Source organism: Urocitellus parryii, chromosome 8, assembly GCF_045843805.1.
Source record: "Urocitellus parryii isolate mUroPar1 chromosome 8, mUroPar1.hap1, whole genome shotgun sequence".
Lineage (NCBI taxonomy): Eukaryota > Metazoa > Chordata > Mammalia > Rodentia > Sciuridae > Urocitellus > Urocitellus parryii.
Genome location: NC_135538.1, coordinates 86,346,722 through 86,363,172, shown reverse-complemented (window position 1 = coordinate 86,363,172; position 16,451 = coordinate 86,346,722). Strand labels below are relative to the sequence as shown.

Genomic DNA, 16,451 nt, shown 5'->3' with positions numbered 1-16,451 from the left:
TGAAGTATATTATTAGGTGTTTTTAAGATATCTTTTTGATTTTGATATATGTCTTGTTGCTATAAACTTCTCTCTTGCTTCCTTTTTTGTGGTATCCCACAGGTTTTGGTATATTGTGTTGTCATTTTCATTGGTTTCCAGAACATTTTTTTTCTATTTTATTTTTTTTTATTGCCCATTGGTAATTTAGGAGCATGTTATTCAATTTTCACTCTTCTCATTGTTGATTTGTAGTTCTAATCAATCGAGGTCTGAGAGCATACGTGACATGATTTCTGTTTTTTGAAATTTACTGAGACTTAGTTTCTGACCTAACATGTTCTATGCTGAAGATGTTCTATGTTCTAATGAGGAGAATATGTATTCTGTTGCCCTTGAATGAAATGTTCTGTAAATATCTGTTAGGTCCATTTGCTCTAGAATGTGATCAACCCAGATAGGTTTTTGTTTGTTTGTTTGTTTGTTTTTTATGATTTTCTGCTTGGACAGTCTATCCATTTGGGAAAGTGGGGTGTTGAAGTGCCCAACTATTTATGTATTAGTGTCTTTATCTCCTTTTACGTCAAATAATACTTATGTATTTGGATGGTCCTGTGTTGGGTGCAAGGATGTTTACAATTACTATGTCTCCTTGCTAGAGTGATTCTTTTATCAACATGTAATGATGTCTTTGTCACTTTTTGCAGTTTTCAATTTAAAGTCAGCCTTATCTGATATTAGTACAGCTACTCCTCACTTGTTTTTGCTTTCCGTTTGTGTAATATATCTTTCTTTTACTGATTGCTTAGTCTGTAATATCTTAATTATTAGTGGAGTTTTTAATAAAGAGCAAACAGTTGGGTCTTGTTTATTGTTGCTGTTGTTTTAAATCTATTTGGCCAGTCTGTATCTTTTGATTGGTCAATTTAATTAATGTTTTAATATTCTCTAGTAATACAAATGAAATGTTATAACAGTTTGATTTGATTTAGGTATGTTTGGGATATTCAATAATCTTGCATACTACTAATAGTAAATAATGAGGAAAATATCGTTTGGGAAATAAATTGAAAAGAAAAAAGTATTCTTTTATATTGTCTTATTTTATTTTTGGATTAAAACAGTTTAGTTTTAAACTTTGTAGCTACTACTGCTCTTTTTAGTTATAAACTGGCATCATTTCTGTGTCTAGAGATATTCTACTATAGAATAAAGAACATAAGATGTGGAAATCAAGAACAAGGATATGGATTTGAAAGTTGTATTCTTAATTTTAATAACATCACAAAATCATGAAGCTTAAATCCTTTTAGAAAAGCCTAGGAAAACTCAATAAACCAAATTATCTCAAATCCTTTGTATTTATGGTTCTGAGGTCATTAAACTCATAGAAATTTATGGTTTGATTAAAGGACTATCAGCAAAAATTAAGAAAAATTTGACTGCTTTTTTGATTGATTGACAATGATTATGTTAGTTATTTTTGCCACTGTGACTGAATGATCTGACTAGAACAATTTTAGGGGAGGAAAGGTTTATTTGAGGGCTCACAGTTACAGAGGTCTTAATCCGTAAAAGGCAGGCTTCATTCTTCAGGGATCCAGGTGAGGCAGAGTATCATGGCAGAAGAGTGTGGCAGAGGGAAACAGCTCACATGTTGCTTGGGAAGCAGAGAGAAAGACTCCACTGGCCAGATATAAAACATATACCCATAGCTATGCCCCAGTGAATTACTTCGTCCAGCCACACCCCATCTCCTTCCAGTTACCACTCAGTTAATCCCATCAGTGATTAATTTATTGATTAGGTTAAGGCTGTAACCCAATCATTACTTTTCCACACTTTCTTGTATTGTCTCACATGGGAGCTTTTGGGGGAACACCCCACATCTAAATCATAACAGATTACAACCTTAAAAACCATGATTCCTTCTCTATAATGTCATATATGAATTGATAAGTTCTATTTAAGTAGAGGTGATTGACACAAGAAACCACCTCAAGATTAAAAATTTTAAAATAGAAGGAAATTAGAGACAACATATCAAAGGGAGGAATGTAAATACTAAGCAGTATTAAAAATAGACAATATAGAACAAAATGACAAATACAAACGATTCAAAATTTTCGTGTCCATATAACTCAAATTGTTTTTGAGTTTTCCTGCTTAAAGACAGCCTTTAACACTTTAAATCCAATATTTTTCTTTTTATAACATTTATATCCCATATTTTGGGAACAGATACCTACAAATTTAAGATGCTTATTTAGAGCCAGGTACAGTGGCCTGTGTCTGTTGTGCTTGCATCTCCTGAGGCTGAGGCAGGAGGATTGCAAGTTTGAGGCCAGCCTCAGCAATTTAGCAAGACCCTGTCTCCACAATAAAAAGGACTCAGGATGTAACTCAGTGGTAAAGCACCCCTGTACCAAAAAATAAAAAATGAAAGAAAAGAAGAAAAAGTTTATTTAGTGAGTTGAACTTTTTTTCATTATAAAAGTACCTTATTTTATAGCCTGGCAATGCTGTTTGCTTTAAACTTTGTTATTTTCTGATATTATGACAGTGTTTTTTTGATAACACTTGCAAAATATACCTTTCCCTATTTTTTTTTCTTCGTGTCTTCCTTTTCCTTGTATTTTCATATTTTTCTCTTGTAAACAACAATAATGGGATTTACCTTTTACATCTTCTAGATCACCGTCTTTTTAACTGGAGTATTTAACCCATTTATATTTAGTGTAGTTATTGATATATGTGTGTTTACATCCATTCTTTTATGTTTTGGTTTTTGTATATTCTCCTTTTGATCTCTCATGTCATTTGTATTCATGATCTGATCTCTGCCAGTATTTTCAAGCTTATATTTCCTAAGGGATTTTATGTTAGCTTCTTTCAGACCTTTAGGGCAATACCAATCTAAAGCCACTTTTTATTCTTTAATGAAAAGTTTCAGACACTCACACACATCTCCTAACCTCACCAAAGGTTTTTTTTTTTTCCCACTTATTAGTGCCCTCAACCTTTTTTCAGTAAAATTCCATCTCTTACAGATAGAATTTTGTTTTTATCCTGTTAACAAAGTCATTATTTTACCTGAAATTTTTTCAAAACAATTCCTTAATATAAAATAATTAGATTTATGTTCACATTCCCTCAGTCATCTTATACATGTGTTTGTAAATTTCACTTATTTAAATCAATATTCACAAGAAATTTATAGGTTTCATTTGCTTACACATCTTTTAGATTTTTAAAAACTTTATGATTGGTGGTCTAATCTAGAGGCTTAATTAAATCCCAGAGAATTAAAAAAAATTTTTTTAGTTGTTGATAGAACTTTATTTTTTTTTTATTTATATGTAGTGCTGAGAATCAAACTCAGTGCCTCACACATGATAGGCAAACTCTCCACCACTGAGCTACAACCCCAGCCCCTAAATCCCAGTAAAATATTTGAAAAGAATCCTCAAGTGGTAGTGTGTGCTTCCTGTTTTATTACATCAGAGGACATTTAACACCTGTCTCTCTCTCCTGTTGCAAGATCTTTTCAGATGTTATAAACCTGGTGGATACATTATGAAGTTCCCTATCATTTAATAGATGCTATTCATTGAAAATCTTTGCCCATAGTCATTTTATTAAGAGTTACAAATGGTGATATTCTAATTCTGGGTTTTCTTTTGGCATTATTAACTGGGATTCTCTGAAGAATTTTGGCTCATTATCTATTTTATTGCCCTGAAATTCAGTTTGCCCAGAGTTTTTGCATTATGTTCTAGTATCTTTCAAATATGGTCAGTTTTTATTTAATGTCATTATGAACTCATGAATTTTTAACTTTGTGATGATAATATTGCATCATCATTCTTTTTGATGCTTAAAGGAATCCCTATTCAGCTTGGTTTCGGTGAACTTTCCACTGAACAAGCCACATACTAATTGATAGCTTTCTTGCTTTCTTCTCAGACTACTCCAGACTATTTAAATAACATTCCCTGCTCCAAACCCAGAATCAATCAAGGAGCCCCAGTTCCTTTTATTGGGAAATAGTATGAAATCATATGTGCTAAATGAATATATTTTTGTTGGATCAATACTTCTAGGCCTCCTTAAAGGCAGGGTTAGCAGATACATTTTTATGAGAAAATACATCATGAGTTTATACTGATTTCCAAATTCTAATTTAAGATTATGAGATTTTCCTTTTTTTCATATTAGTATTTTTTTTTTACTTACAGTGCAAATCTTGATTCCCAGCAACATAGATTGATATTTACTTGCTTTATTTATATATGTGTACAGACATATCTGTGGAAGAATAGCAACATTACTACCAAGACAATAAATATTTGAAATTTCTCTGTGGATCTCTTTTATTGCTGAGATATATCCTATAAGGAAAAAAGACAGTCAAAATTATATTTTTAAAATTACTAGAAAAAATTCTCTAAAATTGCAATCAACTAGGGCTGGGATTTTGGCTCAGAGGTAGAGTGTTCACCTATCATGCATGAGGCACTGGGTTCGGTCCTCAGCATCACATAAAAATAAATAAATAAAATAAAGGTATTTTGTCCACCTACAACTAAAAAATAAATATTTTTTTAAAAATGCAGTAAAGTAAATAACATTAAGTTAATTTGTTTTAGGGTTGTTTAGGGATTACTGTTTTGCCTTTTTAAAATATTTTTTTAGTTGTAGTTTGGCACAATTCTTTTATTTTATTTATGTATTTTTATGTGGTGCTGAGGATTGAACCTAGCGCCTCGCATGTGCTAGGCAAGCGCTCTACTGCTCAGCCACAACTCCAGCCCTGTTTTCCTTTTTACTTAATTTTATTTTGTAATCTTTATGATTCCAAATCAAAACATTTTAAGTCCAGTATATTGAGATCTTCTTTTCATCCCTGTCCTTCCTATTTCTCCATAGGTAGGTAGCTATTTCATTTTTATTATTTTTTTGTTATATTCTTTCATTTATTTACTTTAGAAAATATAAGCAAATAATAGTTTTAACCTACAGCATAAGTACATAGTATACATACTTTCTGTACTTCGCTAAAATTATCTTAGAAGTCACTCCTTTGGATAAACTGATACTTCCAGTCCTTATTATGTTTGCATGGTTGCATCATTGTAGAGTTGTACCCTTGTTGATTCATAATTCTTATATTGATGAATGTTTTGTTTTTTGTTTTATCATTTTGCTATTACAATTAATGATACAATGAATATAGCCTTCTTTAAATATCATTTAATAATTTTTGCCATAGTATTTTTGGGATATGGTCTTAAAAGTGGTATGCTAAATTAAAGGCTATCTATGTGCTTTTACTCCTTTTGTCAAATTACTGTATTTATGGGATTGCACCATTTTGCATTCCCAACAGGAGTGTAGGAGAATTCCCTATTTGCCAACACCCTTTCCAGCAGAATGTTTTGCCAGCTGTTGAATTTTAGTCAGTCTGATAGGTGAGAAAGGATATCCTGTTATAGTTTTTTCATTTTTAATTATAAATTAGAAGTTGAACATCCACATATTTGAGAATGATTTGCATTCTTTTTTCTGTAAGCTGTTTATTCATACTGTCCTTTTTTTTCTTTTTTGGTGTTTTTGTTGTTTTCTATTTTTAAATTGTTTATATTTTGAGAATATTATCTAGGTTTTAAAAATCAAGATTTAGATCTCTGAAATATATCAGCATATGCTCTCAGAACAAAAACAGCTTCATTGCTTTGCCCACCTCATTGCTATTTTTTCTTCCTGTAAATTTGGATTGGTAATGCCCATACTATCTTGTCAATTCTTCAGTAATTTTATAAGATATATTCTTATAGCTTACATTATAAATTTAGTTGTCTTTAGCAAGAGGTTGTTCTGAATAACCTACCCTAACAGCCCTTAAAATAGAAGTATTTTATCCTTTTATTTTTAAATTTGATTTTTCTACTTGATATTTTTTTCTAAAAATTTATTAACATGTACATTTTAACATTATGTTCATTTTAAATGTTTATGCTTTCAAAATATCACTGCTTTTCATAAAACATATATTTACAATAATAGATTGCTTTCATAAATGCTAAGTGAAAAGTAAACTTCATTTAAAATAATGTATTTACTTTTAGCGTTTTGCTTTTTTTTTTTCCCCATATTTTTAGTACCTAACCCACTGTCTATCACATAGCTAGGTCTTCAATAATTAGTCATTTGTGTGTGTGCGTGCATGTGTGCACTCTAGAGATGATTCAAAGTGTATGTGAAGATATATATCAGTTATATGCAAATACTGCACCATGTTATATAAGGGACTTGAGTATCTACATTTATCTAATGTCATTTTTCACAGAAATAGAAAACATAATTCTAAAATTCATATAGAACCAAACACACACACACAGACGTGCGCGCATGCACGCAAACCACCATGACCTGCAACAGAATGGCTATTATCAAAAAGAGAACAACAGCAGCAATATACCAGGTACTGCTGAGCATATGGAATAGAGGGACCTTTGTGCACCATTGGCGGAAAGGTAAATTAGTAAGCCATTATGGAAAACCATATGGAGGTGCCTCACAATGGAACTACATATGATCTTGCAGTCCCACTCTGGGTATGTATCCAAAGAAATTTAAATTCATACCAATTTACATTCTCACCAATGGTGTACAAAGGTTCCTTCACTTAACATGGATGTTGAAAAATTCCTAGAAATTTTTACTTTCCTTTGATTCCAGGCCTCTAGCTCATTTGATTTTTGTTCTTAATTATCTCACATTTCACATTTGGGATTGAACTCAGGGGCACTCAACCACTGAGCCACATCCCTAGCCCTATTTTTAATTTTTTATGTAGAGACAGGGTCTCCCTGAGTTGCTTAGTCCCTTGCTGTTGCTGAGGCTGGCTTTGAACTTGCAATCCTTCCGCCTTAGTCTCCAGAGCCGCATGGATTACAGGTGTATTAGATTAACTTTGTTATTTTAACACATATGTAGATGTTGAAGCACAGCATATTTTAAAATCTGTTTTAAAATGACTTCCTCATTTTTCTTTAGTTTTTACCAGATTCGTGCATATATGAAAATTCCACCAAGAATTCCCCACAGAGTAGAAGCCAGTTTATTGCAAGCAACAGGTAAGCCAAGGAATATTTTCAAGTTAAAAACAAATCTAGAGTAATATTATAATGGTCAATAACTTTTGTTAAACATTCCTGTTTTTTTTTTCATTATAAATATAAGATACCAAACATCATTACAATATTCCTTGTAAGAAATATATTTAGGACCTCAGTAGAATAGATTTGTTATCATGTGTTTTGGATTTCTTACCATGAACACATAGAAGAATGTCTACAAAAGCTGAATGAAAACATAGTAATAATAGAATCAATATATCATGTGAGATGGAATTTTAAAACATAAGTGAATATGCACATGTAATTTGACCTAAAATCATAAATGTATTTTATGATTAAATTTGATAATATGCATTTTGACAACATTATGTTAAACAAGTTTTTCCCTGGGCTAGCAAATCTAATTAGAAAACAGAGCCAAAAGGCAATGTAGGAAGATACAGAATAAACAAGTTATTACAGTTCTTATTTATTTACTTCTTTGGAGAGACTTCAGTATTTAAGTGTTTAAGCTAAAACTAATGACCTTCACATAATCTGTGGCTATTTTTAAGTTCCCGAGTGCAGCATATAGGTTGAGCTTCCCTAATCCAAAAAACAAAATCAAAAGTGCTCTACAATATGAAACATTTTGAGCACCAATAGGACACCACAAGCAGATATTTCCATGCTTGACCTCAAGTGACAGGTTGCAGTCAAAATGGAGGTGCACTAAATATATTGTGTAAAATTACCTTCTGGCTATATGTATAAGATGTATATGAAGTACAAGTGAATTTGTGTTTTTATTTGGGTCTTATCCCCAAGGTATCTTATTATGTATACGCAGATATTCTACAATCTTAAAAAATTAGAAATCCAAAAACATTCTTGTTCCCAAGCATTTTAGATAAGGGACACTAAAGCTGCGTTCTGTTTTATTCCATATATTTAGGAATGGTTAATGAAACATTGTACAGAGTTGCTATATCAGTTGTAAATCTGATATTACTAGCTTTCAAAGCATTATAAAAATAATACACACCTAACATTAAATCTAGTCTGAGCATGATTCAATCAATCTTTGAAACTTAATGTTTTCTGGGAATTTGAACTGTTTAAGATGTTTGTTTTTAATCATTCTATGAATATTAAACTGCTAGGAAATGTTAAATTTTGATAAACTGGACATTATGGAGAGTTGATTCTTTCTGAAGACTATCAAAATGCTCAGGAAAGTCTGTTACTTATAATCAAAAAAATATAAGAAAGATAACTTGTTCTCTGAAAGGACGGGGGTGTTCATCTTGCCTTGGCGCACATATATATATGTGTATGTGTATGTGAGTATGTGTGTGTATATTTATTTATTTATTTATTTTATGGGGGGAAGTGTGGGGTTCCTGGAGTTGAACTTGGCTATTCAACCACTGAGCTATATCCCTGGCCCTATTTTGTATTTTATTTAGACACATGGTCTTACTCAGTTGCTTAGCACCTCTCTTTTGCTGAGGTTGGCTTTGAACTTGCTATCCTCCTGTCTCAGCCTCCTGAGCTGCTAGGATTACAGGCATGAGCCACCGTACCCAGCTTGGCATATATCTTAGTGTTATATCTTATTGTCATAACAGGCCTTCTTTGGTAAGTCTACTTTCAAGAAACACAAAGGGAATGACTGATACTACAAAATACAGATTTGGCACTCTACTCTGAACTTTTTTAAATCTAGTAGATGGAATTTTTGTGCTCCATTATTATCTCATGAAATTGCCAGTTGAAAAAAATAGAAATCTCTGACTTAGTTTTGAGATATTTTTCAAGATGGAAAGGTATGACATAGATGTCAAGAAGGTTAAGTAGGTTAACTACTTTTTTTGTGGAGGAATTGAACCCAGGGTCTCATGCATATCAAGTGAGCATCCTGCCACTGAGCTACATCCGTCACCCAGGTTAATTACTCTTAAGTAATGAATTTCCTATCTAGAATCAGTTTCTTCTTTATTATCATGAAGTTTCAAGAGAAATAAAGTCAAACCTGTGAATATTAATTCCAAACAACTGAAGGTTTTCTCATGTGAGGACCTGAGAGATTTTTTGAATTGAATTATTAATATATATTAAAGTTAATATTATTGTATTTTGGTTCACTTTCATGAATCCCCCCCAAAAATGAAAAAAAATAATATTGCTTTTTGAATGTTTGGTGTGCAATTATTTAGTTAAATGAGAAAAAAATTCTATTTAAGAGAATAAGACATAAGACTGAACAATTTAGTGTAGGAAAGATTTATTTTGACTCATGGTTTCAAAGGATTCAGTTGTAGTGGGTTGGCTCCAAGGAAGAAATATCATGATGGAACGGCATGGCAGAGGAAAGCTGCTTAGTTCATGGCAGCTATGCAGCAACAGGGAGTTGATGCTTGAGAAAAAATAAATCATCCCATGGCATACCCCAGTAATTCACTACCTTTCAGTAGTTCATTCAGCAATCAGTGGATTAATCCATTTTATCTGTTTGATGGATTAATCCACTGATGAGTTCATAGCCCTCATGATCCAATCAGTAAAGCCCCACCTCTGAACCTTGCTGCCTTGAGGACCATGCTTTCCACATGAGAATTTGGGGGACATTCCGTATATGAACCATAATACAATTGAAACATTTAATTGTTAGTTTTATCATTTAGTGCCTGTTTTATTCATAGAATTATTTTTACCTTATTTTTCTCAGACTCTAAATGACTAACTCAGAGGACTAGAAATTTTAACTAGGCATGGTATTACGTGTAGTAACTTCAAGAAATATGTGGATGTTAGAATTAATAACCATATTATTAATGACAGGGGGAAAAATCTAACATTTGAAAGTTAAATCTTGTCAGATATTTAGGTTGGTGTAGAAGATAAAATTAACAATATCAGTATTTAGTTTGGTTGAATATGAAAAACAAATATGAAGTAATGAAGAATATGAAGTAAATACTTAACATATTTACTTCATGATAATGTTATATTTTCTCTTTTCTTGACAAGTTATCCTGACCTAAACTTTATGGAAACATTTTCTCTAGCTCTGCTTTTTGATTGGTGATTTGAAAGTAAGGAAGGGCATCATAAATAAATTATCAAATGACTTAATAGCAACCATGACTGTGAAATATGGATGACCTGTTAGTTTACTAATATGTGGAAAGAAAATATTTTTTAAAAAAAATAAATAGTTTATGGAAAACAACAGTCTATAAAAGAAATTCTGGTTTAAGAAAATAACCTTAGTAAGGTATAGTTTTAGCATATACGTAGAAACATTAACTGTAGGTTTGTTCTTAATAGCGTTATACCAGAAAATTTTAAGAGATTACATGCTTTTTATTTAAGTTACAGCAGTCAAAATAGTAACACAGTAACTAGATTATGGACAAGAGAAAAAAATATAGAGAATCTCTTTTGAACATTTTCCTCATTCTTTGTCAAAATAACAAAATTTTTCTGTCCTGTCTGAAATATAAGACCAAATGTGACTTTTCAAGATCTTTTTATTCCAAATTGTGTTGACATGTTTTACTTTTAAATCTCCCAATTTAGAACATCTTGTTTTTCCTGATAGCAAGCAATAACAAAGTAGAATGTCATTTGCAGATTTATACAAATAGTGACCCTGAACAAATTGTGAGACATACTATTTTTCACCAGCCAAGACCATTTCCAACATGATTGCTTTATCTTTATGTGGATGTAGATTCCACAAATTTTCAGTCTTATTTTACCTCTGGATGCCTCTGTGGTAAGGTAATCTGAATATGGTAAAGTAATCTGATATTCCCTGCCAGTGTACCCAGAATATCCCTTATCATGTCAAGTATTAAATTAATATGAAAATCATAGAGGGAAGTAGTTGATAGAGTGTGGCATCATACTAAGAGGCTCACAAGTGTTGGTTAGATCCCTTAGTAAATTTGTTAAGAAAAGGTATCTTTTCAAAAGTGTTTTGTCTTCAGAAATTTTCTGTACATAGCTTTCTTTTATTAAATACTTTGATTTCTAGCCTCATCCTTGATAACAAATATCTTTATGTAGGATAGTTTCTTTTTTATCCTTTGTGTCAATTTTCTTTTACTTATTTTCTAAAAATTCTTTTTTTTCTGAGTGCTTGGATTTTCTCTCTGCTTTTTATTACCCATCCTATTTTTCTTCTAACTTTGATTTATACTTTTCATCTCAATGTTTTTCCATAAATAATGTATTTTATCATAGTTCCTTTACCTTCTAAATATTTCTGGAACTCTTAGGAAAAAGAAGAAATAATATTGTTTTCTACCTGTGAGTTGCAGTAGGAATTACATGCTGTTTCACAGCTTTTTGCTATAGGTTTAAATTATTTCCAACACAAGATTTTGATAACAGTGAGAGATTTGGATCAGGAAATAACTGATATCATTGAAAATGACAGTTATGAAAGACAATGAGAATTTATAGGGCTTTTGAAATTGATTAATAAGAAAGCTTTCATGGACTTTGACAACAGAGAAGGATTGCTGGTTGTAAGACGCTCATTCAGTTTGAAATGATATGTACAGTTTCCATAAAATGTTCAAAGAATAACTTCTGATTTCTAGTATGAATTATGTTTTAAAATTAAATGTATTTTGTTTTGTCCGCTTTTCAATTTTTCCATCTTCGGAAAATATTTTTTATCTAATTATAGGCAAATGGTTAAAAGATCTCTTAATCTAGAAAGCTATAGAAAACCCTAATTTATTCTCTAAATGCAATAACTTTTAACTATTTCTCTAGTTCTGATGGTTACCTCTATATAGACATTGTTAATAGGCTTCATTGAGAGAAAAGTCAGTTTATCTTATTTATACTACTTCCTCTCTTCTTCACCGTCTACCTTTTAAAAGAGATGTTACTTCCTTTCTCTGACCATCTCTGTAATTTAAAATATACATTTTAAGCTCTGTGTCCTATTTTAGCAATGCTGAGAGACCCCTCATTTTTAATAAATATATAAGAAATCTTCTTTTTTTCAAAATTTCTATCTCCCCACCTTTCAGACTTTTCCTATTTCGTATCCTGTTTGTAACTCTTCATTAAGATTCCAAATGTTGGCTGGAAGTGGTGTTGCACACCTGTCATCCCAGGGGTTCAAGAGGCTGAGGCATGAGGATCACAAGTTCAAAGCCAACCTCGGCAACTCAGTGAGACCCTGTCTATAAACAAAATACAAAAACAGGCTGGGGATGTGGCTCAGTGGTGAGTGCCGCAGTCTGGCTGGGCACAAATCACGAGCCACTGAAGCAAGAACAGACTTTATTTTTTTACTGCAAGAAAAAAAACCTCACACACGCTCCTGGGGAATCTTCCCGAAAAGCCAGGAGGCTCCTGCAGGAACTCCCCGCCGGAAATATCTCCCCGGGAAATCCCTCCTCCTGCACTTCGACAACCAATGGGAACTCCCGGGGAATCCCGTGAGAACTAAAAATAGCGCGAGAACTCAAAAGTAGCGGCAGAGGCGGATATTAATGCCTTGCCTGTCAATCAATACTGTTGGCAAAATTCCAGGGGCCATACAGACTCGGCTGTGGCTCTCAGCAGTTGAGGGCCCCAGGGTTCAATTCCCAGTACCAAATAAAAGGACTCCAATGGTTGAAAAGAAGTAAACAACATTTGCATTTTTGTGGGAGCATAGAGGGAAAACTTTCATTAAATCGAAATGAATAACCAACATAAAGAAGGATGATCTTAAGTTTCTAAAAAGACATGGAATGTCTAGTTATTTTTTTTTAGGAGAGAGAGAGAGAGAAATTTCTAATATTTATTTTTTAGTTTTCGGTGGACACAACATCTTTATTTTATTTGTATGTGGTTCTGAGGATCGAACCCAGCGCCCCGCGCATGCCAGGCCAGCACGCTACCGCTTGAACCACATCCCCAGCGTTAGTTATTTTGTTATTGAGAAAACTGTGGATTTAGACTTGCAATTCTGATGTAGTGGAAGAGACCTGATAGATCTGATCATAACAGAGAAAAGCCCATGAATGCTTTATTTATAGTGGAACACCCAAAGGGACTCGGGAAGGAGCTTCTTCAGGAAAATATTATGAGAGTGGGGAAAACAATTTGTATGGAGCTTGGCAAGTTATGCCCATCTCTGGGCAGTTGCTTTTGAACCTAGGGCTGTGAGCTAAGGCAGGGTGCCAGCATGTTTTGGTCTTTCTCCAACTGGGGAATTTCACCCAGGAGTTCCCAGAAAAGCAGCTTCCCTGCCTTAAATGGCTCAAACAAAATCCATAGTTCATATGAGGATTGTAACAAATAAGGTTGTCTTGTTGCTTTGTCTTAGCAATGGTTATTTGGCCACTTGTACTAAAGGTGCAGATATTTTGAACTGCTGCAGACAGAATCATATCTTTCTTCCCTATTTTCTCCTTGAACTTTGTCTAAGAACCAACTTTTGAGGGCATTCTTTTTCTTTTTTGAGACAGGGTCTCACGAAATTGCTGAGGTTTACAATCTTTCTGCATCAGCCTTCTGAGCTCCTGGAATTACAGGCATGTGCCACTGTGCCCGGCTTCAGGGCCCTCTTTTGAGAGCCACTAACATGTTGGGATAGTTCTACTGAATTCTTAAGATTTTTCATGATTAACTCTACGATACCTATGTAATTTTATTTCCCAAGATTCTCCCTGTGGATTCTATGGAACCACTTCTAGTTTTCAAATATGATGGGTTCTAACTTACTTCATATAGTTTATAGGCTCTCCCCTCCTTATTACTTCTTTTTTTAAACCACAAATAACTCCCCTAAGGCAGCTAAAAGTTTCCTCTGCTGTGTGATTATTATACTTTCTGTAAACTTCTTTTTGCTCTTACCATGTTATGAAATTTTTCTCAGAAATGTAATTCTACAACAATCAAATATCAAGCACATTAAAGAACAATATGGAAATAAAGTGCAAACAAATAGTTAACTGGATACAATTCATATTATGTCGCTAATCTATTACCATTATCAGTAACCAAATAATCTAAACAGCCATTAGTTTTGTCTCAAGTTGTAAGGTTTTATCTTTCAGTAAACTTTGCATGGATTATGAAACTTTAATCTTTGGCATTATAAGTCTCTATTTTGCTTTCCTCAGATTCAAGAGCTTCATTCTGTCATTGTCTTTATCTTTTTACTGGCTTAAAGAGATGATGATAATTACATTGCCATTTGCTTTGGTTTTCTGAAATAGGCAGTTAAGAGATTATCACATTGTACTGAAATTATTTGCTTGAATGTTCCTATCCAAACGAGACTGGGAACTCTGAAAACAGGCATTGTTCTTATTTATGTTAATATCTCCTAGTTACTAATACTTTAGACTTAATTATGTTTGAATGAATGCTTCCTTTTCACAAAATAAACAAGAAATACCAATGCTAACTATTTAACAAAGGAAAATGGAAATGCAGAAAGATAGTGATAGAAATAAAATATAAATGGGTGTATTTATAGACTTCCAATGATGCTGTCTCTAAAATTGTAGCTCTGAGTGTTTGGGTTAGCAGATAATTGATAGGCAAAATGAAAATAGTTATTTGAACAAGGAAGTAGGGCACTAAATTAAGAAGTTAGATGAAAGGTAATTTATTCAGTACATGAGTACCTGTTATATGTGAGACATAGCACTTATTCCTAAGTTAAAGCAATATAAAGACAAATATGGTTCCTAACTTCATGGAGGATTATCATCTATCAAATATTTTTAAAAAGGAGAGTTTTAAACTCAAAACAATAAATTGAGTACACACAGATTTGGGTGTTTTTTCTAAGACCCTTTGGTAATAACAATGTAGAAGTACAACAGAACTAGAGAATCATGATTATCAACACTAATTATTCTGATTTGATTATTATGTATTATAAACATCCATTGAATTATCACACTGTACCCCATAAATGTGTACAATTAAAACAATGATTTAAAATTAATTTTTTAAAATATGACAAATCAAATACCCATTCATAATTTAAGAAATAAAGGAAAATAAAACAACTAATTGAAGAGACCTTCGGAGACCTGCTAAAAGACACGCATGAAAAACTTAATGTTCTAACTTATTGATGAAAAGACTTAATCCTTTTGTGTGTAAATCTGGGAACAAGACAAGAAATTCTTATTTTTCTATTCAAAATTGTATTAGAAGTACTAGCCAGAGAAATTATAAAAATAAAATAAAACCTTCTAGCATAGAAAAAACAAAAAAATAATGATTGCCACATGCTGGAGAGGGGAATAAGGAAAGATTGGTTAATAGGTACAAGGTATAGATAGATAAGAATGATAAGTTCTGGTGTTCTATTGCACAGTAGGGTAACTATAGTTGATAATAATGTGTATTTCAAAATAGCTACAAGGGAAGATTTTGAGTACTTCACCAAAAGGAACCATAAATGTTTAAGGTGGCAGAAATGCTGAGTACCCAGATTTGATTATATATAATGCATACATGTATTAAAATATCAGATTGTACTCTATCAATGTATAATTATTATGTACCAATTAAAACTAAAACTTTTTTTTAAAAAGGAATGGCAAAAATGTTTCAGTAAAGTTTTGAAGTATAGAAAACAAGTGGAAGCTGAACTACCTTTTGGGACAAATCCCCCCCCCCCTTCAGTTCTGAGAAGTTTCAGGCTTAAAGTCAGGCAGATATATCGGATTATGGGAAATGAGAGGTGGGCCTGAAAATTAGGGTAAATTAAATGCCTGTGATCAAGTCAGCTATGATAGCTGACCATCACATCACTGAGTACACAGTATCAGGAAAATTGCTATTTTCTGTAGTTCCAAAACCTCAGGACTTTTCTCTAAATAAATTCCTATGATGCATTAGCATTATAAAGAGAGTCAAGCATGCATTCTTTATTATTGTTATTATTATTGTGGTTAAAAAGCACATAACAAACTCTGTTCTCTTAAATTTTAAGTATATAGCACAGTATTGTTAATTATACACACATTATTATATAGTAGACTCTAGAACTTTTTTGTCTTATGTAACTGAAACTCTGTACCACTGAATAACAACTCTCTATTTCCCCCTCCCTCAGCCCCTGGCAACAACCATTCTGCTTTCTGCCTCTATGTGTTTGACTGCTTCAAATTCCAGTATTTGTCCTTTTTTAATTGGCTTTTTTCCCTTAGTATAATGTTCTTACGATTCATCCACATTATAGCATAAGACAGGGTTTCCTTTATTTGTGTGCGGGGTTATGTGTGTGTGTGTGTATCACATTTTCTTCATTCATCTATAGGTAGGCATTTAGATTATTTACACCTCTTGACTATTGTACAGATG

At 32.6% G+C, this 16,451-nt stretch overlaps 1 protein-coding gene across 6 annotated transcripts in view; it reads left to right on the top strand.

Moving 5' to 3' along the window:
• Nucleotides 1-16,451, top strand: part of Fam135a (family with sequence similarity 135 member A) — a 108,450-nt gene that overhangs the window by 19,365 nt on the left and 72,634 nt on the right. For all 6 annotated transcript variants that reach the window (XM_026391327.2, XM_077801726.1, XM_026391326.2 and 3 more), the window contains one exon: nt 7,039-7,118. In XM_026391327.2, coding sequence (XP_026247112.2) covers nt 7,039-7,118 — 80 coding nt within the window. The remainder of the gene's footprint in view (nt 1-7,038; nt 7,119-16,451) is intronic.